Source organism: Phyllostomus discolor, chromosome 3 (genome assembly GCF_004126475.2).
Source record: "Phyllostomus discolor isolate MPI-MPIP mPhyDis1 chromosome 3, mPhyDis1.pri.v3, whole genome shotgun sequence".
Classification (NCBI taxonomy): domain Eukaryota; kingdom Metazoa; phylum Chordata; class Mammalia; order Chiroptera; family Phyllostomidae; genus Phyllostomus; species Phyllostomus discolor.
In genome coordinates, this window is record NC_040905.2 from 134334670 (window position 1) to 134361179 (window position 26510).

Genomic DNA, 26510 nt, shown 5'->3' on the forward strand with positions numbered 1-26510 from the left:
AGATAGATAGGAAAACTCAGATCAATATCTCTAAAAAAGGATACATTTTACTCAATGTAAAATTTGCCTCAATAAAGTTGATTTTAAGATAATATTAAAACTATAATAATATATTATTATAAGTCTAGGTCATAAAACAAATTTTTTAAAATATTTTATTTATTTATTTTTAGAGAGGGAAGGGAGAGAGAAAGAGAGAGAGAGAAACATCAATGTGTCGTTGCTGGGGGTCATGGCCTGCAACCCAGGCATATGCCCTGACTGGGAATTGAACCTGCGACACTTTGGTTCACAGCCCTCACTGCTTTTGTATTTTCTGTGTTCCCGGCTAATCTTAGTTGATGTATATGTATATACATTACATACACCTGTTAGTTATCATTTTGTATAAACAATTTTACATGTAGCTTTTTATTTAGGTTATACACATTTATCACATTATTTCATAGGCTATATAAAATGACAACATAATATTTCATCAAGTACACATGCTATACTTTGGTTATTCACTAACACCTAGACATTTAAGTTGCTTTCATTCTTTCAAATTAAAAAACTATTATAATGGATATCATGTAAATAGATCCTTTCTTAATTTGAATATTGCTTGGGATAAACTCCCAGGAACCACAGCTAACTTTTTTTTTTTCATTTTAGAAGTTTTGTTAGAGTGCTAGAGCTGCTGTCACAAAGTACCACAAACTAAGTGGCTTAAACTGCAGAAATTTATTGTCTCAGTTCTGGATGCTGGAGGAATGAATGAGATCAAGGTGTCATCAGGGTTGGTTTCTTCTGAGATTGTGAGGAATAATCTGTTCCATACCTCTCCCTGGCTTCTGGTGGTTTTCTGGCTACCTTTGGCATTCTTTAGCCTGTAGAAATATCACCCCAATCTCTGTCTTCACCTTCACATGACATTGTCCCTGTGTGCATGTCTCTCTGTTCAAATTTTCCCTTTTTGTAAGGACACCAAATCATACTGGATTAGGGGCCTCACATATGCCGGCTGACCTTATTTAACTAATTATGTGCAATGATCACATCTATAAATAAGGTCATCAATATTCTAAGGTACTGGGGGTTGGGGCTTTAACATATAAATTTGGAGAACACAATTTGACCCAAAACAGAAATTATACTTTTTATTAAAAACTCAAAAAGCAGAAAAACTATAATTAAAAAGTGAAGACCCATGAGTCTCTACCAAGTCTTTCCATAGAAGTAATCACTATTAATACCTTAACTTTTCTAACATTTGAATTATACCTTGGCCTCCTGTAAACAGCATTTGGTCCTGCTGTACCACAGACTAAATCTCATATGGCAGTTTTTATTTACTATAAATGATAAAGGGGTAGTCTCTCAACACTTAAACCTTTAAACTTTTTTCTCACTTGGTCTCTGCAGAATCATAGAATCATAGACGTGAGTGCTAAAAAGCCTTAGAGATAGCCTGGCTTAAGTTTAGATAGTGGTAGTATGTTTTTTGAGTGGCTTTAGAGTCACATCTGGGTCCAAAATGGTCTGCTACTTACTAGCTACTTCTCTAAATCTAAGTTCTTTCATCTTAGGGTGTTTCCTACCTTCACAGGTTTGTGGATATTTAATAAGGTAATGAATCAAAGGCACATACTACACACTCAATTAACAGTATGCTATCCATGTAAATTTGTATTTTAAATTTTAAATTGTGATAAAAACATACAATATAAAACTTACTCTTGCAACCATTTTAAACTATATAGTTAAGTAGTGTTACGCATATTTGAATTGTTTTACAACAGATCTCCAGAACATTTTTCTTCTTGCAAAGCTGAAGCTCTATGCCCATTACACAAATCCTGTTTTCCCTTCTCCTCTAGCCCCTGCTCTACTTTCTGTTTCTATGAATTTGATTGCCTTAGATACCTCATGTAAATGAAATCACATAGTATTTGTCATCTTTTTTAAAGATAGGTAATGAGACTATGTAATTTATGAAAGATCTCACTAGTAGAGCCAGGACAGATCTGGATTTTCTGATTCTAAAAGAGTGACTCATCTGAGGTAATTTTTTAGTTCCATTTGATCTATGAAAGCCTTCTGATAGCCAAAATTTTTACAAGTAATGCTTATGTCTACCATAGAGTAAAGCTCTACTTAAACCACAAAGCTTTAAAAAGACCAGGAAATCAAGATTTATAGGTTTAAATATGCCAGGTTCTTTTGCCATGTTGCTAATTTACAGAAATATCAGTGTTGTCAATATTAAACAGAACCAGAACTGATAGGAACAACAGTCAAACCAAGACAAAGTATAACAATCCCTAAGTCAAAAAAGAGTAAGTCAGTTATAGTTACCAACTTACAATGCCTGGATCCTGGGAGGGGATGGATGTCAGTACTTTAAAGAAATGCACATGTGGCCTGAGCAACAACTGAACTTCAAAACAGATGCAGATAGAGATCATGCTGCCACATATAGTGCAGACATCCACATAGCCCTTATTGGCTATTCACTAAGAAATGTACCCCCCATAGGCATTAATGTTTTAATTTACTTTTCACAGGGATTTATCTCTAAAGGTCCCAAGGAACACTATCCAGGCAATTTAGATTGAAATACAGTGTGCCTGTGTCGTAGAAACATATATTTGTAAGGCACACACCTAAAATTTCCCTCCATTCCAGACTGAGGTTGAGATATAATAGAAGAACTGGGGGTGGGGGTGAAGTAAGGAGACAACTGGGAGTTAGAGCAGGGGATCTGGTCAATGTTCTATTAACTAAGCCAACTCAATTAAAGTTATAGTTTAATGGAAAAGCCAACATGATCATAAAACAAAAATAAAACAAAATAAACAGAAAACATAAAACAGGTCATCCGGAGAACATCACTAAACATCTCAAACATCCTGTTCCTAATTGGCAATAAATGTCTTGATATGGCCTATTTGAGCAGTGGCAATTTACTAAAAAACAATCTGATACAATTTTGAGTTATAATAAGCAGACCTCCCTCTAAATAAAATGGAAAAAAAATTAGCCAAGAACACAAATGGTATCTCATTTGCCCCATTTTCATTCCAGGAAGTTTAATAATAAGTTCAGTGCATTCACATTAATGACTCATGAAACAGTTACCACTTCCCCAGAAAAGCACATATAGACATAAAAACATTCACTATTAGACTTCATGTGTGCAATGAACTGAATGAACTTAAAAGACCTGGGAATGAGAACACCAGTGATTTTTATACTTTTCTGAGGCTGGCAAAGTGCTTAATGCCATATTTATAGTGCAAAACTATGAAATGCTGAGAAAACTTTATCATTCTAAATAAAAATATAATATTTAGTGAGGTAGATGCTGTTTCATGGACTGACTTAAGTACTTGTGGAATTGTGTGGCTTACTATCAGACTCCACTGCCCTAACAGTATGGCAGAGAAGTGTAGTGATTTGCAAAGACCCGGAGAAAATATGAAACATTTACAAAACTATGTAAATAGTTTTCCTGAGGAAAATTTCCCTGAGGAAAATATGAAACATTTATAAAACTGATACATTTACAAACCCATGAAGAAATTTTTCATGCTTTTCTTTTCTCTGTTGCCTATTCCCAGTCACTTCTATTCAATAACAGACAGAAATAGAAATGGAAGAGGGCTCAATTTGTAGTGCATCCCCTGAGCTATAGTCCCAAGGATGTAAGGGGACACCCAAAGACAGTAAGGAAGGAAGAAGACAAGGTTTCTACATGCCACTGTCCTGAAACATGACACAGAAGAGGAATACAGAACAACTGCTGAGATGACCTGATATCCTCCCCATCCCCCTTGTACATTCTTACTTGGTTTATTTCAGGGATCCTGCCATCTCTTCCCCTTAAATTTCTTCATGAATGGTACTACTATTCACCATGATGCTCACATCCAAAAACTGTTCCCTCTTAGAGTGAAACAAAATTTCCCAATCCTTATGTTTCCAGAGAAGACAGAATGTCAAGCCCACTCTCCAGCAGAGAAAAGAAGAGAAGGGACAGTTTGGGAATCTCTGAAGGATGCTGTCATGTCATATCCATAGCATCCTCAGCTGTCTCTGCCTCAGCCAAGATAATATTCCCTTCCCAAAGGTGGCCACATCCCAATGACTGATGGACACAGAGGTATAAAGACCTTCTCTCCTGTTCCAATGTAGAAAGCTCTAAGGGGTCTCCCATCTTTATCCCTCTAGGAACAACAGAGGTTTCTGTTAGGACTGCACTGCAGCTAAACTTTTCCTTCTACACAATCCTGCCTCCTTTCCTCTCCTCCATGGCTGTCACTCCCCAAAGCATTCTGTGTACACTAGCCATTATTTCCAGGGAGCCCAACCTATAACATCATCTCAATCCCCTTACTCTCTCCTCTTCAAGAGAAGAACTGACCTACTTGGTCAAAATACCTAGTACTACACATACCTCTCTTCTGGTTTTCTGACTTGTCTTACCTGTATAAAGGATGTGTTCTGATCTTCTTTTGCAACATACTTAGCCACAGGCTCATTCCATGCCAGATAGGCCTACGGTGGTTCAGCTTAGCTGTGTTTGACTCCTTTATCTACCAAATCTAGAGAGGCTCAACTGACCCAAAGATATGTTACATTCTTGAATCTATTTTAAGATTAAAAGATTAATGCTTTGATTTCCAAATCATTGCCCATCCCCAATATCTTGTATCAACTGGTTCCTAACTAGGGAGGTGACAGAGGTGTAATTTATTAGTTCCCTAAAATTTCAGCATTTTCCTTAACTGCTCTTCTCTCCTTTCCCTCACAACTAATCAGTACCAAGTCTTGCCCTCCTGTATTCTCAAATGTATTTTCAATACCAAATCTACTATATTATATTTACATAACACCCCCCCCCCAACCACTGCCCAACCCTGATACCATCATTTAAATTCTACCAACTAAAATCCTTGCCTTTCAGGTTGAGTAAATTTTTCAGCATGACCCATTTGGACTATATCGGATATAGCCCTTTTTAATTCTCATTTACAGGTAGAATATGATGAATGGGACAGCCCATTCTTAATTGTTATTAGCAGAAAGACTATTTCTGGCTTCTTCTTAGTCTACTTTTCTAAATGCACCACAAATTACTTTCTGTTCTCCCAGTTCCATGCATGCCCTGTGTCTCTGCTTACCTGGAAACTCAGACCTCATGATGCAAAATTCAACCATCATCTTCTGAAAACATTTCTGACCATCCCTGCAAACTTCCTAATCTTCTCTCAACAAAGCTTTCCCCCTGTCTTTGGGCTATCACAGTACCTCCTATATCTTGTTCTACTTCTTCACTTCTTGTACTGTAATATAACTACTTGATTCTTGAAGGCAAATTCTTTATAGTCCCCCAAATCTGCTTGTAAACAGTTGGTATTTAGAATATATTTAAAGAATAAGTGAATAAAGGAAGAATTAAGAAAAACTATAGAGCAACGGAGAAAGCAGGAAGGTATATTAATCATGACAAGTACACCTCTCTTAATATTGCAGTTAAATACTTTCAGTAGCTCCTTCAATTGCCCTATACCACTCAAATACAGACAAACACACAAGTTGGCATTCATGGCCCTACAAAATTGCCCCCACGCTATTTTTCTAATCTAATTTCTAATTCCCTCTACAACTATTTATTTTTCAGTCTAACTGAAATAACTTTTTCTTCACCATGCCCAACTTTCTGTCTGCTCATTTTCTTCCTCCAAGTAGGAAGCACACTACTACCACCAGGTTTTACCACTTCAAATTATACTCATTTAGTCAATAATCACTGAAAGTTTACTATATGCTGGACACTTTTTCTAGGCTTCAAAAAAGTCTCTGCTCTCATAGTTGGGAGGTAATGAAAAGAGAGGAAAAAATCCATATTTCAGGGGATAATCAGCACTAAGAAGAAAAATAAAATCAAAATAGCGATAGTACATGACTCAGACAGGGTGATGAAGAAGGCCTCTCAGATAAGGTAATTTTTGAGCAGTGCCCTAAAAGAGGTACAAGAAGGAGTCACGTGGCTCTCTGGGGAAGAGCTATAAAAACAGTTGCATAAATCCCAGTGAGAAGGTTTCTGGGTATACCCCAGGAACAGTAAGGAGGCCAGTGTGCCTGGAGTGAAATGAGAAAATGGGGTAGAACACCACTAAAGTCACATGGGGTCAGATTGTGGAGGGCCTTGTAAATAAAGTACAGGCTTTTCATTTCACTCTGAATGACAAAGGAAACCATTGGAAGACCTTGAGCAGAAGTACCTTCTAAAAGATCATTTGGACTAAGACTATAGGAGAGGAAAGGTTAAATAGATGAGGTAAACTGCAATGGTCTTCATGAGGGGTGATGGTGGGTTGAATGGAAGTAGAAGCAGTGAGAAGGGATGAAGCAGTGGGTTGAACTTGGTGAGAAGTAGTCAAATCCTAGATATATTTTATAGATAAAATTGACAGATCTGTTGATAGATTGGATGTGAGTTGTAAGAAGAAAGGAGTAGTCATAGATGATTCCAGGTTTCTGACCTGAGAAACAAAAAGAATGAAGGTTGTTATTAACTGGGTTAAGGGAAGCCTGTAGGGAGAACAAATTTCAGAAAAAAAGACAGAAATTCATTTTGGACATGTTTAATTTATATTCATACACATCCAAATGAAAATATCAGACAGTCATGTCCTGGCTGGTATGGTTCAGTGGACTGAGTGACAACCTGTGAACCAAAGTGTTGCAGGTTCGATTCCCAGCCAGGGTACATGCCTGGGTTGCAGGCCATAACCCCCAGCAACCACACATTGATGTTTCTCTCTCTCTTTCTCCTTCCCTTCCCTCTCTAAAAATAAATAAATAAAATATTTAAAAAAATAGACATGGCCCAATTCTGTGGAATTTAATGTCTGGTAAGCTAAAAAATATTGCTGAAATAGTTGCTTCCTTAATTATATTAGTGAAAACAGTTTTTCTTTTTAGTATTCAATTCAGAAATCAATCCAGATATTCTTTCAAGGCCACTACAAAGAAAGTTCAGCCCTCTGGTGCCCCTAGAAGTTTGGAAGACATTGAAATAATTCTGTCCACTGAACCACTGTGACATATTGTGTGAGCTTTGGGCCCTTGGCTGGAGCAGGCCATATAGCACCTAGCATGAAGCCTAAATGTTTTTCATGCAAGTTGAGTAGTTTTACCAGGTCAAAGTTGGTTTCATGGGTGAGGAGTTTAGGGAAGCACATATCTTGCTTTCTCCATTGCATCTAGCCCATGGATGAATTAAAAAAACATCATTTCAAGTGCAAAACTGTTTAAACTTATTTAGAGAACATTTTTTCGTAATGTCATTCTATTTTTAAAAACTCTGACTTTTTATTTTATTCAATTTTAGGTCTGCACATTTAAATTCTGCAAGTATTAACAGATACTATTTTTAAAACATTAGTTTATCCTGGTGCTTTATTTTTTTCCTGAGATAGTCCATATGCAATATTTGCAAAAATTAAAATCCAAGTCCATAAAATAGCTAGGTCATGTCGGTTTTTCAAAAACTGGTTGTGAAGGAACTTTTTAAAAATAATGATTCAGCCCTGGCTGGCGTAGCTCAGTGGATTGAGCATGGGCTGTGAACCAAAGTGTTGTAGGTTCGATTCCCAGTCAGGGTACATGCCTGGGTTGCAGGCCATGACCCCCAGCAATCTCACATTGATGTTTCTCTCTCTCTCTCTTTCTCCTTCCCTTCCATCTCTAAAAATAAATAAATAAAATCTTTTAAAAAAAGATGTGAATGTCATCTGTTTAAAAAAATAAAATAAAAAATAATGATTTATTACATCGAGGTTACACTGTATTTCAAAGTTCCCAATGTGGAGAATAATGAGGTATGAAGCTCATAACTTACTTAAAGAGGAATTCTCACAAAAGATGTAAATCAAAATAAAGGATATTTTGAAAAGGAATTTATATGGCCAGTCCTTTATTATTCAGTATTGAAGGAGATATAAAAGTTTTTCAGACAGGGAAAAACTAAAGGAGTTCTTTAGCATTAAACCAGCTTTACTGGAAATGTTAAAAGTGCCTCCTTTAAGCAGATAAAGAAAGGCTATAACCGGAAATAAGAAAATATGAGAAAGGGAATAATCTCATGGTTAAAGCCAAATATTTAATAAATACAGTAAGTCAGACATGTAAAAAGCTACTATGAAGGACAAAAGAAAAAAATTATCAAACTCAACTCAAGCTACAGTAAGTAGTTAGAAGATACACAATACAAAAATATCTAAAACATGACATCAATAACATAAAAGTATGGAGAAATAGTAAACACATGGTCCTTGTAGAATATATTCAAATGTAAATGCCTGTTAGATTAAAATAGACTGCTATAGTTAAAGAATGATATACATAAACATAATGATAACAACAAATCAAAAATCTACAAAAGATATACAATTAAAAGAAAGGAGTCCCAAACAAAATACTATAGGGGGAAAGATCAAGAGAAGAAGAAAAGAACAGAGAACTACAGAAACAACCAAAAACAATTAAAATGGAAATGACCACATACTTACCAATATGTAAATAGATTAAATGTTTGATTAAAAAAATACAGGGAAAGAGATCAACAAGAAAGGAACAGAAAATTATGGAAACAATCAAAAACAGTTAACAAAATAGAAATAAGTACATACTTATCAATAATCACTTCAAAAAAAGACACAAGATAGCTGAATAGATTAAACAATATGACCCATCTAGGGTGATCACCTCATAAGTTACATAAGTTATATAAATGTCTAATCACTATGTTGTACATCTGAAACTAGTAAAATATTGTATGTCACCTGTAACTGAAAAATAAAAAGTTATTTTAAAAAACATGACTTATATATATACTGCTCACAAGAGACTCACTTCAAATTGAAAGACACATACATTATGAAAGTGGAAGGATGGAAAGATATTCCACACAAACAAATGAAAAGAAAGCTAGGGTAGCAATACTCATATGAAACAAACTATACTCTAAGACAAAGAAGGACATTAGATAATTATAAAGGGGTCAATCCATGAAGAGGATATAATAATCATAAATATCTATACAACCAACATAGGAGTACCTACATATAAAAACAAATATTAATAGACATAAAGAGAAATTCATGGTAATACAATAATTACAGGGGATTTTAATGCCCCATTCACATCAATGGATAGAGCATCCAGACAGAAAATTAATATGGGAATTCATAAGGAAACTCAAAATTTTAGCCTTACAGTTGATAGGCTTAAATGATTAATACATGTGGAAAACTGTTATTCCAGGAACTAGAATGCATGACCTATGTGACTCCAGGAGGTCACAAGCAATTCAACCTTTGATACCAGGGGGTCTGCAAGTCATCAAGATGGTATCTGAGTCATTGTATCCCAGGGAGGGAAGTCCTTCCACGGAAGGGAAGATAAATAAAGAAATACTAAGCAGATAAAGAAGTTGATCAGCAGATAAAGAAATACTAAGAAAATCACTACTGGGTTCCAGCTCTTATCTGATTAACCATTTTTCAAATTCCCTTACCTACCTTTTTCTTCTCCTTATAAAAAGTCCAGCTTGAGTTTTTAGGCTACATATGCCACCATCTTCTAAGACGGCTGGCATTTGAATAAACAGCCCATAAAGCTTCAATCCCTGTCTCTACTTATTGGTTCTGATAGTGACAGGTAGCATGAATACTAACTTTTCTGGTTTCAAAATAATGACTTTAAATGGCACATTAGGCCCAATCAACTTAATAGATATTTATAGAACAATGAATCCAAAAATTGCAGAATTTATATTTTTTTCAAGTGCACATAGAACATTCTCTAGAATAGATACTATATTAGGCCACTAAACAATCCTCAATAAATTCAGGAAGAATGACATCATATGAAGCATCTTTTCCAACCACAATGCCATGAAACTTGAAATTAAGCACAGGAAGAAAACTGGAAAAAATACAAATAAGTAGAGACTAAACAACATGCTACTAGACAACCAATGGATCAAAGAGGAAATCAAAAACCTATGTTGAAACACATAAAAATAAACTTTTCAAAATTTATAGAATGCAGTAAAAGCAGTTCTCAGAGGATAGTTCATAGCTGTACAGGCCTACCTCAAAAAACAAGAAACATCCTAAATACACAATCTAACTCTATACCTAAAGAAACTAGAAAAAGAAGAACAAATGAACCTAAAATAAACAGAAAAAAGAAAATAGTTAAATCACACTGGAAAAAAACAAAATAAAAATTTAAAAAATGGAAAAAACTCAATAAAACTAAGAGCTGGTTGTTTGAAAAGATAAACATAATTGACAAAAATTTAGCCAAACTCATCAAGAAAAACAGAGAGGTCCCACATAAGTAAAATCATAAAAGAAAGAGAAGTTGCAACTGATACCACAGAAATACAAGAATAATTAAAGAACACACAAACAATTACATACCAAAAAATTAAACAATCTAGAAATCTAGAAGAAATGGATAAATTTCTAGAAGTATACAAACTTCCAAGATTGAACCAGGAAGAAAAACAAAACAAAAAAACCCCACGAAAAACAAAAAACAAAGGAAATAAATTACTAGCAATGAAATTAAAGCAGTAATAAAAAAAACCTCCAAGAAATAAAAAGTTCAGGACCAGATGGCTTCACAGGTGAATTCTACCAAACATTCAAAGAAGAATGTCTATCCTTCTTACATTATTTCAAAAAATTAGAGAGAAAGGAACATTTTCAAACTCATTTTATGAAGCTATTATTACCCTGATACCAACACCAAAAACATTACCAAAAAAAAAAAAGGAAAGAAGGAAAGAAAGTTATAGGCCAATATCTTTTATGACCATAAGTGTAAAAATCCTCAACAAAATTATTAGAAAACCATATTCAACAATACATTAAAAGGATTGGATATCATAATCAAATGGAATTCATCCTAGGGATGCAAGGGTGCTTCTACATCCACAAATCAATCAATGTAATATACCCCATTAGACAAAGTACAAAAACCATACAATCATCTCAATAGATGCAAAGAAAGAGCATTTAACAAAATTCAGCATCCTTTTATAATAAAATTTCTCAACAAAGAAATCACAGAAGGAACACAACTCAATATAATAAAACCTGTATCACAAACCCACAGCAAAATATCATACTCAGTGGTAAAAAGCTTAAGTTTTACTTAAGATCAGAAACAAGACAAGGATGACCTCTACCACCACTACCCAACATAGTATTAGAAATCCTATACACAGCAATTGGGTAAGAAAAAGAAATAAAAGGCATCCAAATCAGAAAGAAAGAAGTAAAACTCTCATTATTTGCAGATGACACGATACTACACACAGGAAACCCCAAAGACTCCACCAAAAATTACAGGATACAAACTATGCAGAAATCAGTTTTATTTCTAAGGAAAAATTAATATTGCAATTTACAATTGCACCAAAAACATAAAATACATAGGAGTAAACTTAATGAAAGAGGTGAAGCACTATGATGCACTGAAGAAAGAATGGAAGGATATACATTGCTCATGGACTGGAAAGATTAATATTGTTAAAATGTGTTCACTACCTAAAGCAATATATACAGATTCAATGCAATCCCTATAAAAATACCAATGGCATTCTTTTCAGAATTAAAACAACTAATCCTAAAATTTACATGGAACCACAGTGGACCCCAAATAGCCAAAAAACTTGTGAGAAAGAACAAAGCGGGCATCAAACCATATTATAAAGCTTCAATAAACAAAACAGTATAATACTGGCATAAAAATAGATATATAGAGCAATGGAATAGAATAGAGAGTCCAGAAATAAATCCTCACTTATACAGTCAATTAACCTATGACAAAGGAGGCAAGGATATACAATGTGGTAAAGACGGTCTCTTCAATAAGTGATATTGTGAAAACACGACAGATACATGCAAAACATTAAAAAGAATACCCCTTTCTTACACCATATATAAAAATAAACTCAAAATGGATTAAAGATTTAAATATAAGACCTGAAACCATAAAACTCCTAGAACAAAACATAGATGGCATCACCCTTAGCAATATCTTGTTGGAAATATCTCCTTAGGCAAGGACAATAATAAAAAAAATAAAATGGGACATCAAACCAAAAAGTTTTCTCACAGCAAAGGAAACCATCAACAAAACAAAAAGACCATTTACTAAATAAGATAAAATATTTGAAAATCATATACGCAATAAAGGGTTAATGTCCAAAATATATAAGAAATGGAAACATCTTGCCCTGACCAGGTGGCTCAGTTGACTGGAGCATCATTCTGTACACCAAAGGTCATGAGTTCAGTTTTTGGTCAGGGCACATACCTAGGTTGCTGGTTCCATCCTCAGTGGGAACACCAACAGGAGGCAACCAATTGATGTTTCTCTCTCACGTTGAAGTTTCTCTTTGTATTTCTCTCTCTATTTCTCTTTCTCTCTCCTTCCTTCCTTCCCTCCCTCCCCCTCTCTTGCTTTCTTCCTCAAATCAATAAACATATCCTCAGGTGGGGATTTTTTAAAAAGAAAGGAAAAAAAAGAAACTGATACATCTTAACAAGAAAAAACTCAATCCAATTAAAGAATGGCAGAGGTCCTGAAGAAATACTTCCAAAGAAGACATATAGCCAAGAGACATATGAAAAATTACTTAACATTACTAACCATCAGGAAATGCACATTAAAACTGCAATGACATAACACCTCACACCCTTCAGGTTGGCTATCATCAAGAAATCAAGAAATAAAAAGTGCTAGTGAGAACAGAGAGAAAAGGGCACTCTGGTACACTGTTGATGGGGTTGTAAATTAGTGAAGTCACTATGGAAAACAGTATGGAGATTCCTCAATTCCTCAAATATTTAAAAATAAAGTTGTCATATATACAGTAATTCCACTTCTGAGTATTTATACGGAGAAAACAAAAACACTAATTCAAAAATATAGATGCATCCCTATGTTCACTGCAGCATTACTAATAATGGCTAAGATATGGAAGCAGCCTAGATGCCTATCAATAGGTTAATAGATAAAGATGTGATATATAGAGAGATAAGTGAGGAGAAGACTTTGCAAAAATGCTGTTGGGACAGTGGGGTATCCATGTGGAAGCAAAATAAATATGGATGCCCACTGTAGACCATTCAATAAAACAGTCACATGTAGATCGCACACCAAATGGGAAAAGAAAATCAATATACTTTTAGAAGATGGAAGGTCTTAATTACTTTAGAGTAGGGAAATTTTTCTTAAATAAGACACAAAGTTATTAACCACAAAGAGAAAGACTGATCAATCTGACTACAAATAAAATTTAAAATATCTTCCTTAAAAGAAAGTAAGAAAATGTAAACACAAAAACATAAACCTCAAGCCCTGGCTGGCATAGCTCAGTGGATTGAGCGCGGGCTGGGAACCAAAGTGTCCCAGGTTCGATTCCCAGCCAGGGTACATTCCTGGGTTGCAGGCCATAACCCCCAGCAACCGCACATTGATGCTTCTCTCTCTCTCTCTCTCTTTCTCTCTCCCTCCCTCCCTTCCCTCTCTAAAAATAAATAAATAAAATCTTCAAAAAAAAAAAAACCAAACAAACAAAAGAAAAAAAAACATAAACCTCAGAGTAGAAAAAAATTGGCTACAGTACATATAATTTTTAAAAAGCTACCCATATTCAGCACATATAAAGAATTTCTACAAATCAATAAGAAAAAGAAAGACAACCAAGTAGAATTTTTAAAAATCAAATAGGGCTATTTCTTCAACTAATTTAAATCTCTCCTGAAGAATCACCTCCTTGGAGAACATTTCTAAATATCCTTTCTAATAGTGAAACTTCATCATCTCTTTCCCTTACTCACCTTTATTTTCCTCTCTAGCACTAAGCAATTATTTGTTATGCATCTTGGCATATGTGACTTTAAAAAAAAAGATTTCATTTATTTATTTTTAGATGGGGAAGGGAGGGAGAAAGAGAGGAAGAGAAACATCAATGTGTGGTTGCCTCTCATGCACCCCCTGCTGGGGACCTGGCCCACAACCCATGCATGTACCCTAATTAGGAATTAAACCATCAACCCTTTGGTTCACAGGCTGGCACTCAATCCACTGAGCCATACCAGCCAGGGGGTGACTTTTTTTAATTATTAAGGTATAGTTGTCATATAACATTAGTTTCAAGTGCATAACATGATTCAATATTTGTATCAAATTTTAAGATGATTACTAAAATAAGCTGAATTAATATCCATCACCACACAGTTACAAATAATTCTTTTTTCTTATGATTAGAACTTTTAAGATCTACTCTCTTAGCAACTTTCAAATATACAATATATTATTAACTATAGTCACCATGCTGCACATTACATCTCTAAAGTCTTATTTCTTTTATAACTGGAAATTTGTACCTTTTGACCCCCTTCACCCATTTCTCCCACTCCTAGCAACTGCCAATCTATTCTCTGTATCTATGAGCTTGTTTTTTTTCTTATTTCACATAAAAGTGAGCTTCTATGGTATTTGTCTTTCTCTGACATTTCACTTAGGATAATGCCTTTTACGACCATCCATTTTGTTGGAAATAGTCTGAATAATGTTCATTGCACATATATATTACATTTTCTTTATCCAGTCATCCATTGATGGATACCTATGTTGTTTCCACATCTAGTTTATTTAAATAACGCTGTCTCTGGATCCACTCCTGAATCCTCAGCCTCTGTCATAGTACCTGGTAAACAGTAGATGCTCAAAAGGTATCTGTTCAATGGTTTCACCAGTAAAACTAAGTTTTTTAAGAACCAAGTATTCCAAAAAGATGTGAAAGAGTCCTGTTAACTTTAATCAGCCTCTACCAGGGGTGTCCAACCTGTGGTGTGTGGGCCGCATGAAGCACAGGATGACTGTGAATGTGGCCCAACACAAAATCATAAATTTACTTAAAATATTATGAGTATTTTTGTGATTACGTGTTGCAATGTATTTAATATATGGCCCAAGACAACTCTTCTTCCAGTGTGGTGCAGAGAAACCAAAAAGCTAGACACCACTGTGAGTCTAAACTATAAGACTAGTCATTGAGGTAGTGTTATATAACATGGCATATTTGCAGTTACCAGTGAAACTCCAAAAAACACATTGTATTAATATGTTTCCAGCATAACATATTAACATATGCTAACATATGATTAGGATAAAACCAAATTTTTATTTCTTCTCTGTTCTATAAATACAACTCATACAACTTGGTCTAACATTTTCAAATTTAATAATTATTCTGAATTTTTAGTGAGTTTGACAATTTATAGAAGAAATTCTAGGTATTTTTCCTCAGGCTGTTTTAGTTACACTTGTGATATTCTAGGAACACAGAATAACCCAAGATTTTATCACCACAATTACAACAGCATTGCACATACCAGGCACTAAATAAATGCTCATTAAATAAAACTAACAAATACTGAAATATGGCTTGTTATATAATTTTCAGGATTTGTATGACAAGTTACACATCCTTACCTTACCTTTTGTAAGAACATGTAATATGTCACTCTATAACTTTTATGGTGGAAGTATCACTGCTAAACTAAAAGAAAGTATACCCAAGACATGTACAAGAAAACATAGCCAAGATGTACAACTGATTCACACACCAACAAGTATCTTCTGTCTTGCTGTATTTATGGTCAACCTTATGTGATTATATAGGTACTGATTTGTGATAGGTATATGTAATTAGCTTGTTAATACTTAAATAATTAATATCATTCTTTTTAATCAGTTAATATTAGGGGTTTGTCTAGTACAATGAGAAGGAAAACTGTTTTCCCAATCTCCTATGTCCTCAACCTCTTCCTACCAGTGCTTTCTTAGACTTCTATTCAGTTCTTTTCAATTTCAATCAACTCTTTTTTATGTTCTAGTCTAACTACCACCTCCTCTATCCCTTGAAAGAGTAACCAAAATGTATCATCTCCGCTTCCTTATCTCCCCATCATTTCTCAATCTGTAGCAATCTGGCTACTTTCCTCAATCTCCTATTAACCTATTCTCACCAAGGTTATTCTTCCTAGTGGCTAAATCCAGTTAGTGCTTTTCAATCCTTAACTAGGTTTATGCTCTGCAGCAGCCCTGTCTAATACAGTGACCACTAGTCACACATATAGCTACCAAGCACTTCAAATATATTGAGTACAAATAATTTGGATATGTGAACCTTATAAAATCAAAATACAGACCAAGAATTTCTAATGAAAATTTAACATAAATTAAGATGTAACATGTAGATATAAGCATAAGTGTAACATACACACTGGATTTCAATGACTTACTATAAAAAACAGCCTATAAAATAATCTCATTAATAATTTTATATTAATTGTATGTTGAAATTAGTATTTTTGCTATATTGGGCTGAATAACATTGTTAAAATTAATTTCACCTATTTCTTTTTATGTTTCTTAAAGCAGCTACTGGAAAACTTTAAATGGTCTATGTATTATTTTATTTCAATTGAACAGTGCTACACTATAGCATTAGATATTAGAATGACTGCCACTCCTTCCTTCTTGAAATGCTGCTGCTACTTACCTCCTCTTACTTCTTTGACACCTCCCCCACCATTTTTAGTATGCAGTGTAGTTTATTCTTCCACTCACTCCTTAAATGTCACTGTCTTTCAAGGTTGTCCTGAGGTCTTTTCTAGGTACTCTCCCTAGGTGATCTCACTCTTACCAAGGCTTCCACTATTCCTTTACACTGATTGATAACTACAAACCTTTCATTTGCAAATCAGCTTGCTCTCCTGAGAATGGTTTATTCAACTGCAACTACATGTAAGCACATCTGCACTTAATCTGCCATTACATCTTCTGGATATTGACCTTATTAATATCATAAATCTGGCCCCTCTTATCCATTTCATTCATGTCCTCACAATTTCTCATCTTTACCACTATATTAACTTCCAAAATTCTATCCTTGCTACCTTCTGAATCGATTTCCTTTTGCTGTTAAGTTTCTAAAACTCACACCTGGCCATATGACTTCTCTGTTCAAAATACTTTGGGGGTTTCCTCACTGCCTTCAAGGTAAAATAAAAACTTCTTATAATCACACATAACTCTTGTTGCTTACCTGTCTCTCAGCTTTATGCTTCATCAACAGCCCCATGAAATCCCAACCTCAGGTTATGTCTAAGTACCTGTAGTCCTCTGAATGCAACAACTGCTTTCACATCATGCTTTCTCTGCATATGTTCTTGCTGATGACAGCAATACCACTCCTAAAACTCTATCCCTGCTCCCCCAGTCAGTCATCCTCCAAAACTCAGCTGTGTCATCTCCCCCAGAAAAATGCCTGTAAACCCCAAGTCTGAGCAAGTGTCCCTTCTCTGTGTTACCATCATACCTATTTACAGCTCTACTAATAACCCAATCACACTTCCCTTGGGTGATCTGGCCAGTCCATGAATACCCTGAAGGTAGGAATAAAGTATTTTTATGTTATTTCCCAGTGTTATATTTACTAAGTACCTATTGATAAACAGACACTATATTATATAGGGGAAGCCCACAGAATAAAATGTAAGGCTAGAAATTTTTACATGGACTAATAGTGTCATGATTGAAATAAAGAAAGCTAACCCCCAATAATCCTAGAAAAAATTTAATTAGATGGTCTATGTCAGGATGTTTTGAGCTAGGCAATAGAAAAATATAACCTAAATAATCATTAAAACATCAAACACTCAACAGAAGCAACAATTTAAAATATTAAAGACTAAATATATTTTTCTATTTATTTACCTTGTTTTTCACACCATTTTATCCCCAATTCTACTTATTAGTTCCTTTCTTCAGCTCTTTATATTATTTTTCCTTCCAATTAAATCTGGCATTCTTTCTTTCCCTTGCCCAAACCTTTTCATTTCTACTGTCCCTGTCCCTTCCATTCCTCTTTCAACATAACTTAAAATTACAAATAACTGTTAATTGTCTTATTAACAATTTTGTATTAAACAAAAGAATAGTCAAAAAAGCAGTGAATGAAATTGTATCACCAGTCAGGTGGATAGACAAAACCACATGCATTAATCTGGGTGGGTGAGTTCATAATACTAAGCAGTAATCTGAACCATATGTACACTAAGTGGAGTCTGACAGGCATCAGTGAGTCCTTGGGGTTATGGCAGCAAGACAGTGGGGAGTTAGAGAAAAGAAAAGACAACTTGCTGGTAGTGAGGGCAGCCACAGCTCAGCCTCACAACATTCTGCAACTTGTGCCTGCCTTGCAAAAGGAAGCAGAAACAAGAGATTGGGAAAGCAGGAAGCTGTCAGCTATCTGTCCTAGCACAGTTGAGTAACTAATTTGACTGTGTGAGCAGCAGTAGCCAAGCAGCACCATGTGCTAATCTGAGCATACTGGCCTGTGTGCCAGCTAAATACACAAAATAAAGATTACTATTCCCAGGGAACTTCTGAATTTTAGTTTTACTACAGAATAGATTCTCAGAGAGGCAGGGAAGTGCTTGGAGAGGAATTACATAATTACAATATTTATACTAGGTTGGCAGAGAGAAACAATTTTTTGAAGACTTTCTTGCTAGAGGGAAATAAGTGCATTCTTTTAATTACCTGAAAGTGAACTTTCAAAACCACTCAACATTAGGTCTTGTAGGCATGGGGAAGTTCACCTTAAAGACTGAAGTCTTAGAGAATTCACAAACAAAATTGAAATCTCTTAAATAAATTTACATTCATCAGTATACTGTAACAGCACTGAGTATGTTTGAATTGTTTCTAAAACATCCTAGAACTGGACTGTCAGAGCAGCACCTTTAAAAAAATCAATTTAATTCAAAGCAGTACAGGGCAAGATTTACTATCTTACCCGTGCCCAGGAGTTAAGTTTCAATTCTCCAGAATTCCGTGGTTCTTTTTTAATCAGACAGCATAAGCACCATATTATAATTTTTTGGCTTTCATCTACAAAAAGAAAAACTATAATGAGTAAGTTTAATCAAATAAAGTAGAAAGATAATCAGTACAAAAAATGTAAAATATTGTAAGTACAGGAAATACATTAATTATATTTTAGGAAAATCTCAAACTACTAAGTTCACAGAACAAGTATCTAGGACTACGTGTGAAACTTAACTTTGTGGGGTTTTTTCTTCTTGTGGGTTTGGGATTATGTCTGCTTAGCATTTGTGTGGTCAATTCTCTTTCTGTTACAGCAGCAATTTTTAAAGCCAAAGGAGAATGATGGAAAGAACTGGGCTTTTCTCAAGATCACTTCTTTATTTCTCATTTCAAACCATTTGTAGTTTCAACCATTTTAAGGCAACAAAATTGTGATAGGCAGTACTCAATATTCTGACTTAATCTTTTAATTGTCTAATTTGCTAAAACACCCTGACTTGTTAAAAACAAATTCAACAAAAAGATTGTTTAATACCAAATGGTTGGATGAAAAAGAAGCCTTTTAACACACTCCTAATTCTTTACTCTAAAAGTTAAAGCTTTACTAAATACATGATGAAAATGCTGAACTTTAAAATCTTATATTTGATGAGAATATCTATTTAGTGAGCCATTTCTTTTTTCTTGTTTGGAAACTGAGCCCATTCCAGCTGGAAATTTTGTAACAAGATTGAAAAGCAACATGAGGCCTAAAAACTGATGTTGGTTACCAGAACTAGAGCCAAACAACAATGGACTTTATCACAAGGCCATGGGGGTGAGACTGAGGAAACCAAGCACCTGGAATCAATCCTCTGCAGAATCACCTGATGCCCTTGGTGGGTGGGTGGGTGGGAGGCAACAGAAAACTAAATTTTCCTTCCACCCTTCTAAACTCTTCTGTCTGGACTAATAATCAAGTTAACATGAGACAGATTAACAGGAGAAAATGACCAAATTTATGATGTATGTACATGTGGCGAGCTCCATAAGAATATGGGACCAGAGGAGAAATCTAGCAGTTAAGGCTCATATGTCATCTTGAGCTAAAGAGAAGTGGTTATTGTGTGGTCAGACACTTTAAATGTTATACTTTTTTTTTTTTAAGATTTTAGTTATTTATTTTTTTAGAGAGGGAAGGGAGGGAGGGAGGGGGAGAGAGAGAGAAACACCAGTGTGCGGTTGCTGGGGATTATGGCCTGCAACCCAGGCATGTACCCTGACTGGGAATCAAACCTGCAACACTTTGGTTTGCAGCCCATGCCCAATCCACTGAGCTACGCCAGTCAAGGCTGTGGTCAGACACTTTAAAGGGCAAGAAGACAATTCACATGGAGATGGAAAAAATAAATGTTTTGTAAGTAAATGTTGGCTGGACTATCTTTCACAATGGGACACAAAAAGGACTGTGATCAAATGGCCTTACTAGGTCTCTCCCTGTCTATCACACTTAATTCATATTAAACTATACAATCTATGATAATAGTGCCCTTCCTAGAGCAGGTTCTCAATCTAAATTCTTAAAGTACTTGGGCGGGGGGAAGGGATGGTCAAAGTTTTTACTTTTTTTTAAGTCTTTTATTAATTCAACCAGTTTAAAATAATCAATATTCCAGAAGGGATATTTTTGGCTGGCAAACTCTGCTTCCCCTCACCCTTTACCTTCTTATCTTCTGCCATCTCATAAACACAGCATTTCTAAGGGTTTCATTAACAAGAAATAAGTAAAATATAAACTACAGTAAGCTATCTCTGCATTTTCAACCACACACCAAAAGACTCTAATGGTAACTTTTAAACCCATTTTCCCCATAAATATCTATAAGCTTATACTCCTAATAACTAACATTTCTAAACAAATTTTATCAGAAATTATTCTAAGGGATGTTCACTTTTTCCCCTAGTTTTTATGAGCTCAAACACAGCAATGGCTTGCCTAAGATCAATGTATTTCAAGAATAATAATTTAACCTCTAATGATCCTGAGGTTCTTCAAGTTGAACCAATGCCACTGATTAAAAATGTGACTATTGTATGTCCTATGCTTTAAATACATTAGAAGAAATTTCAACTTCATGTCATAAGTGTGACAGACACATCCAATGATAAGCTTGAGGCAGGACAGAAAGAAGTTGGGAAAAACTCCCAACAAGTACAATGAGGAACTAGGAGTGGACATCATAGGCCAATATGCTGCTAGGTAGGTCCTCTAATCAGAATCCCCACCTCCATGTATAATCCGAGAGAAAATGTTTATGGCAGGAAACTTCTGCAGTGGTTGTTGAGTTCAACAACAACAAGCACTGGCTAAAACCAGATCAATCCAAAAAGGAAGAAAAATTGACCAGAGACTGACCTCAAGCTTATTTTAATGAAAAGAGACAGCACAAGTAGAAGGGGAGCCAGGGGGATGAATGCCATGACACTTCTGAGGCAGCAGATAGGAAGGAGGAAACTTCGGAGGTGCCCCGGGACTAAGATGAAGGACATCACTATAGGACACAGACTCTGTTCTGAGACCAGTTGTTCCCACTTTCTGGAAAAGTGCTGAGTCATGGTGAATCTTGAATGCACCTGCACAAAAGACACTACATGACCCCTTCTTCATTATAACAGCATTAAAATAAATTAGCATTGTGTGACCCCCTTCCCTGGTGGCCAAAGAAAATCATGGGAGACCACATGTGCAGTAGCTTTAAAGTAATATAACTACTTGTACAAGTGCAATAAAAGTCCACCAAAACAAGCCAGGAAATATCCTCCCTATAAGAACAGAATCCCTCCAGCCTTTGAGGTCAATCTCTGCTTGGAGTTGGACCGCTCCCATGTTCTGTGGATAGTACACTCCACAGAACATTATTTGCCACTTTAATACATTATTTATCACTTAATTTGTGATCATTAAGTGATCATAATTAATCACTTAATAATACACATTATTTATTACTTAATAAATCTGCTCTTTCTCTTTCTGCTATAAACTCTCTGTGTGTTTGGTTTGATTTGTCCATGATCACCAAGAACCCATTACCTGTGCCCACCTGTGACAGTTTTTGGTGAGTCAGCCAAGAGAAGACACCAGAGTAGTAAGCCCCTCTTGCTGCCCTAGCACCCAGGGATGCCCCTTTTTCCATTGCCATCTATTCCATTTTGGTGAGCCTGATTTTCCCTGATGGAAGGTCTGCCACTAATTTGCAGTGACAGGTTAGGCAGTTAAAAGCCACAAGGGCACCCACCACTTGAAGACACCCGTGATAGGATAACCTGGGTGCAGAACGGGGTTAGCCTTAGCCCCACCAGGTGGAAAAAAATGTCCGAACACCAGTCAGGCACACTGTGAAAACCATAAGACACTGTCTCACCCCACAGCTGCTCCCTCAATAGGCAAGTTTGACCTTCCAAATGGGATATCAGTCACTGCTTTGCCTGCACTATGACCTCCTTTTGCAGTTTCCTCATCAGGCCCACAGATAGTCTTTTAGGTTTTTCCTCCCTGGCTGACTTTTGGCCTTCATACCTGCACTTGTACCCCACTTGCCTTTTGTGTAGGAAGGGTTCCTGCTGTCTTTGTACCCAGAATATCTATTTCAGGGTCATTAATAGACCCATTGCTAAATATAGTTGCAGGAATGAGCCACTCCCACCTTTGCATGTATATACTATCACTGTAGCCACAACACTGGCCAGAGCCACTTACCAGGTGCCTACCGGTCATTTGTTACCAGAATGGCCATGTGGAGTCACTCTTACCCAATTAGTTGAATTTGAAATTCTAAGATGGCTTACTTGCCTCAACAGGGGTATTTTAATTTTCCTTCTTGGTCTGTCATCCCACTATGAGATCCACCTCCAGTATGAAGGTGGGGGGCCTTCATATACCTCTTCAGGTCCTTTCTGGGGAAATTTCAGATTCAGGTACAATTTCTTAAAGCTCTAGAAAAATTAGATAGAATACCCGAGTGTTCTGTTTGTGATATGCAAAAGAGTTGTTTTATATATAAAAAGGTCATCTTGGTGCCTCTTTTGGTGGTTTATAGGGCCAGAAACTATTTTGCTAGTAAGATACTTCTTTTGCCCCAGATCTGAAGGCTTGCTTACAGAAAGATGAGGGTCTTCATAGATGGAGAATACAGGAATGGAAATGTACTCAGGCTACCTGGGTAAAGCAATGGGTCTAGGGTTGTTAGGACTACAGGCAATTGCTCAAGGATGCTGGAGTGGTTCCGTCCCAAGAGTTCTTTGCTGCCTGGACACTCAGTAGGACCATGAATTACATAAAGAGTATCCAGGGAACTCAAAACCTCCGAATCAAACATAGTAAACGAAACAAAACTAGACTGTGGTGATCCTCTCAAGTCTTAGATTTCTGTCGGCTAACACTCACTAGGATTTCTTTTGCCAGAGATGTCTGGTAGATCAGTGGTATCCCAGGGGATGACCTATGGCCCACTAGGAAAGCTCCTGAGGCAAGCAAAGAGGGATGCCTCTAGATTGCAAAGGAGTATCTTTATGTTTTTTTTTCTTCTCTTTAGGATCACCAAAGTCGAGATGGGAACCACACCTTTCATCCCTTCCAAATCACCCCTGGGTTGCATTCTTAGGTATTGGGATAAATTTGACCCTAAAAATTTAAAAAGTAAGACTTTAGTTTTATTTTATAACATTGTTTGGCTCCAGTATAAATTAAGAGATGGAGAGATATGGCCTGAAAATAGGAGCAGGAATTACAACACTATACTATGGTTAGATATATTCTCTATTCTGCTGTAGGGAAAGCAAATGGTCTGAAATTCCTTACATGCAGGCATTTATGGCTCTGTACCAAAACCCCTCATTTTGCTCCAGCCCACCCTAACAGAACCTACAGGTCCAAGTGCTGATTAATAAATCCAGGAGCTGGTTCTTTGAAAAAAATAAGCAAAATTGACAAAACTTTAACCACAGTCATCAAGAAAAAAGATGACTCAAATAAATAAAATCAGAAATGAAAGAGGAGAAATTACAACTGATACCACAGCAAAAAAAAAAGATTGTAAGAAATTACTATGAATGACTGTATGTCAAGAAATTTGAAAACCTGGGTGAAATGGACAAATTTCTAGAAAAATGTAATCTTCCAAAGCTGGATCAAAAAGATGCAGAAAGCCTAAATAGACTGATAACAGCTGGTGAAACTGAAGCAGTAATAAAAAAACTCCTGTCACTCAAAGGCCCTGGGATGGACGGTTTCACAGGAGAATTTAATAAAACATTTAAGGAAGAGCTAACCCCTGTGCTTCACAGACTACTTCAAAAAATCCAAGAAGAAGGAAGACAACCAAACTCTTTTTATGAGGCCAGCATCATCCTAATCCAAAATCAGACAAAGACACAACAAAGAAAGAAAACTTCAGGACAATATCGCTGATAAACATAGATGCTAAAATCCTCAAAAAATATTGGCAAACCGCACCCAGTTTTACATCAAAAAGATCACACACCATGATCAAGTGGGATTCACCACAGGGATGCAAAAATGGTACAATATTTGCAAATCAGTAAATGTAATACATCACATGAACAAAAGCAAAGACAAAAATCACATGATCATATCAATAGATGCAGAGAAAGCATTTGATAAGGTACAGCACCCATTTATGATAATAACACTCAGCCAAGTGGGAGTAAGAGGGAGCATTCCTCAACATAATAAAGGTCACATATTAAAAACCTACAGCCAAATCATATTCAACGGGCAAAAACTAAAACCTTTCCCACTAATATCAGGGACAAGACAAGGATGTTCACTTTCACCACTTCTATTCAACACAGTATTGGAAGTCCTAGCCACAGTGATCTGACAAGAAAAAGAAATAAAAGGCATCCAAATTGGAAAGGAGGAAGCAAAACTGTCATTGTTTGCAGATTACACAGAAAAGCCAACAGACTCTCCCCAAAAACTACTTGACCTAATAAGTGAATCTAGCAAAAAACAGTGGGATACAAAGTCAGTATTCAGAAATTGAAGGCATTTTGTATATCAAAAATGAAATATCAGAAACAGAAATTGGGGAAAAAATCCCATTTGATAAAGCAACAAGAAAAATAAAGTACCTAGGAAAAAGCCTAACAAGGAGGTAAAAGACCTGCACTCAGAAAACTACACAACACTGAAGAAAGAAATTAAGGAAAACACAAACAAATGGAAGCATGTACCATGTTCATGGATTGGAAGAGTTAACATCATCAAAGTGTTCATACTACAAAAAGCAATCTACAGATTCAACACAATCCCCATTAAAACACCAAAGACATATTTCACAGATGTAGAACAAACATTTCAAAAATTTATATGGAACCATAAATGACCCCGAATAGCCACAGCAATTTTGAGGAAGAACAACAAAGTAGGAGGGATCACAATACCTGATATCAATTTTATTACAAGGCCACAGTAATTAAAGCAGCCTGGTACTGGCAATAAGAATAGACACAAAAGCCAATGAAACAAAATAAAGAGCCCAGAAATAAACTCATGTCTTTTTTTTTAAGATTTTATTTATTTATTTTTAGGGAGGGAAGGGAGGGAGAGAGGGGGAGAGAGAGAGAGAGAGAGAGAGAGAGAGAGAGAGAGAGAGAGAGAGAGAAACATCAATGTGCGGTTGCTGGGGGTTACGGCCTGCAACCCAAGAATGTACCCTGGCTGGGAATCGAACCTGGGACATTTTGGTTCCCAGCCCGTGCTCAATCCACTGAGCTACACCAGCCAGGGCTAAACTCATGTCTTTATGGTTAATTAATATTCAACAAAGGGGGCAGAAGCACAAAATGGAGTAAAAATAGCCTCTTCAACAAATGGGAGATCTGGACAGATACATACAAAAAAATGAAACTCAACCACCAACTTACACCATACACAAAAATAAACTCAAGATGGGTAAAACACTTAAATATTAAGTTGTGATACCATAAAAGTCCTAGAGAACATAGGCAGGAAAATCTCAGATATTCCAATATTTTCACCAATATGTCCCCTAGAGCAGAGATGTCAAACTCTTTTTCACCAGGAGCCACATCAGCCTCATGGTTGCCTTCAAAGGGTTGAATGTAATTTTAGGACTGTATAAATATAACTACTCCCTAACAGTTAAGAGAGAGCTCAGCACTGCTGGCTAGAAACAAGGTGCCAGCAGGATAAAACAAGGTGGAGGCCCAGATTCAGCCCACGGACCTTGTGTTTGCCATCTGTGCCCTAAAGCAAGGGACATAAAGGAAAGACCAAACAAATGGGACTTCATTAAAATAAAAAGCTTCTTCACAGCGAAATGAAAAGGGAACCAAATATATGGGAAAATATCTTTGCCAATGACACCTCAGATAAGGGTTTGATCTCCAAAATATATAAAGAACTCACATGGCTCCACACCAGGAAAACAAACACCACAATTAAAAAATGAACAAACAGACACTTCTGGACCTGAACAGACACCTCTCCAAGGAGGACATAC

General features: G+C 36.0%; 1 protein-coding gene across 3 annotated transcripts in view; it reads right to left on the minus strand.

Moving 5' to 3' along the window:
- Positions 1-26510, minus strand: part of FANCC (FA complementation group C) — a 314032-nt gene that overhangs the window by 166383 nt on the left and 121139 nt on the right. For all 3 annotated transcript variants that reach the window (XR_004902149.1, XR_004902148.1, XM_036021475.1), the window contains exon 4: positions 18953-19047. Coding sequence is in view for 1 of the 3 variants with exons in the window: in XM_036021475.1 (XP_035877368.1) it covers positions 18953-19047 (95 nt within the window). In the remaining 2 variants the exon portion in view is untranslated. The remainder of the gene's footprint in view (positions 1-18952; positions 19048-26510) is intronic.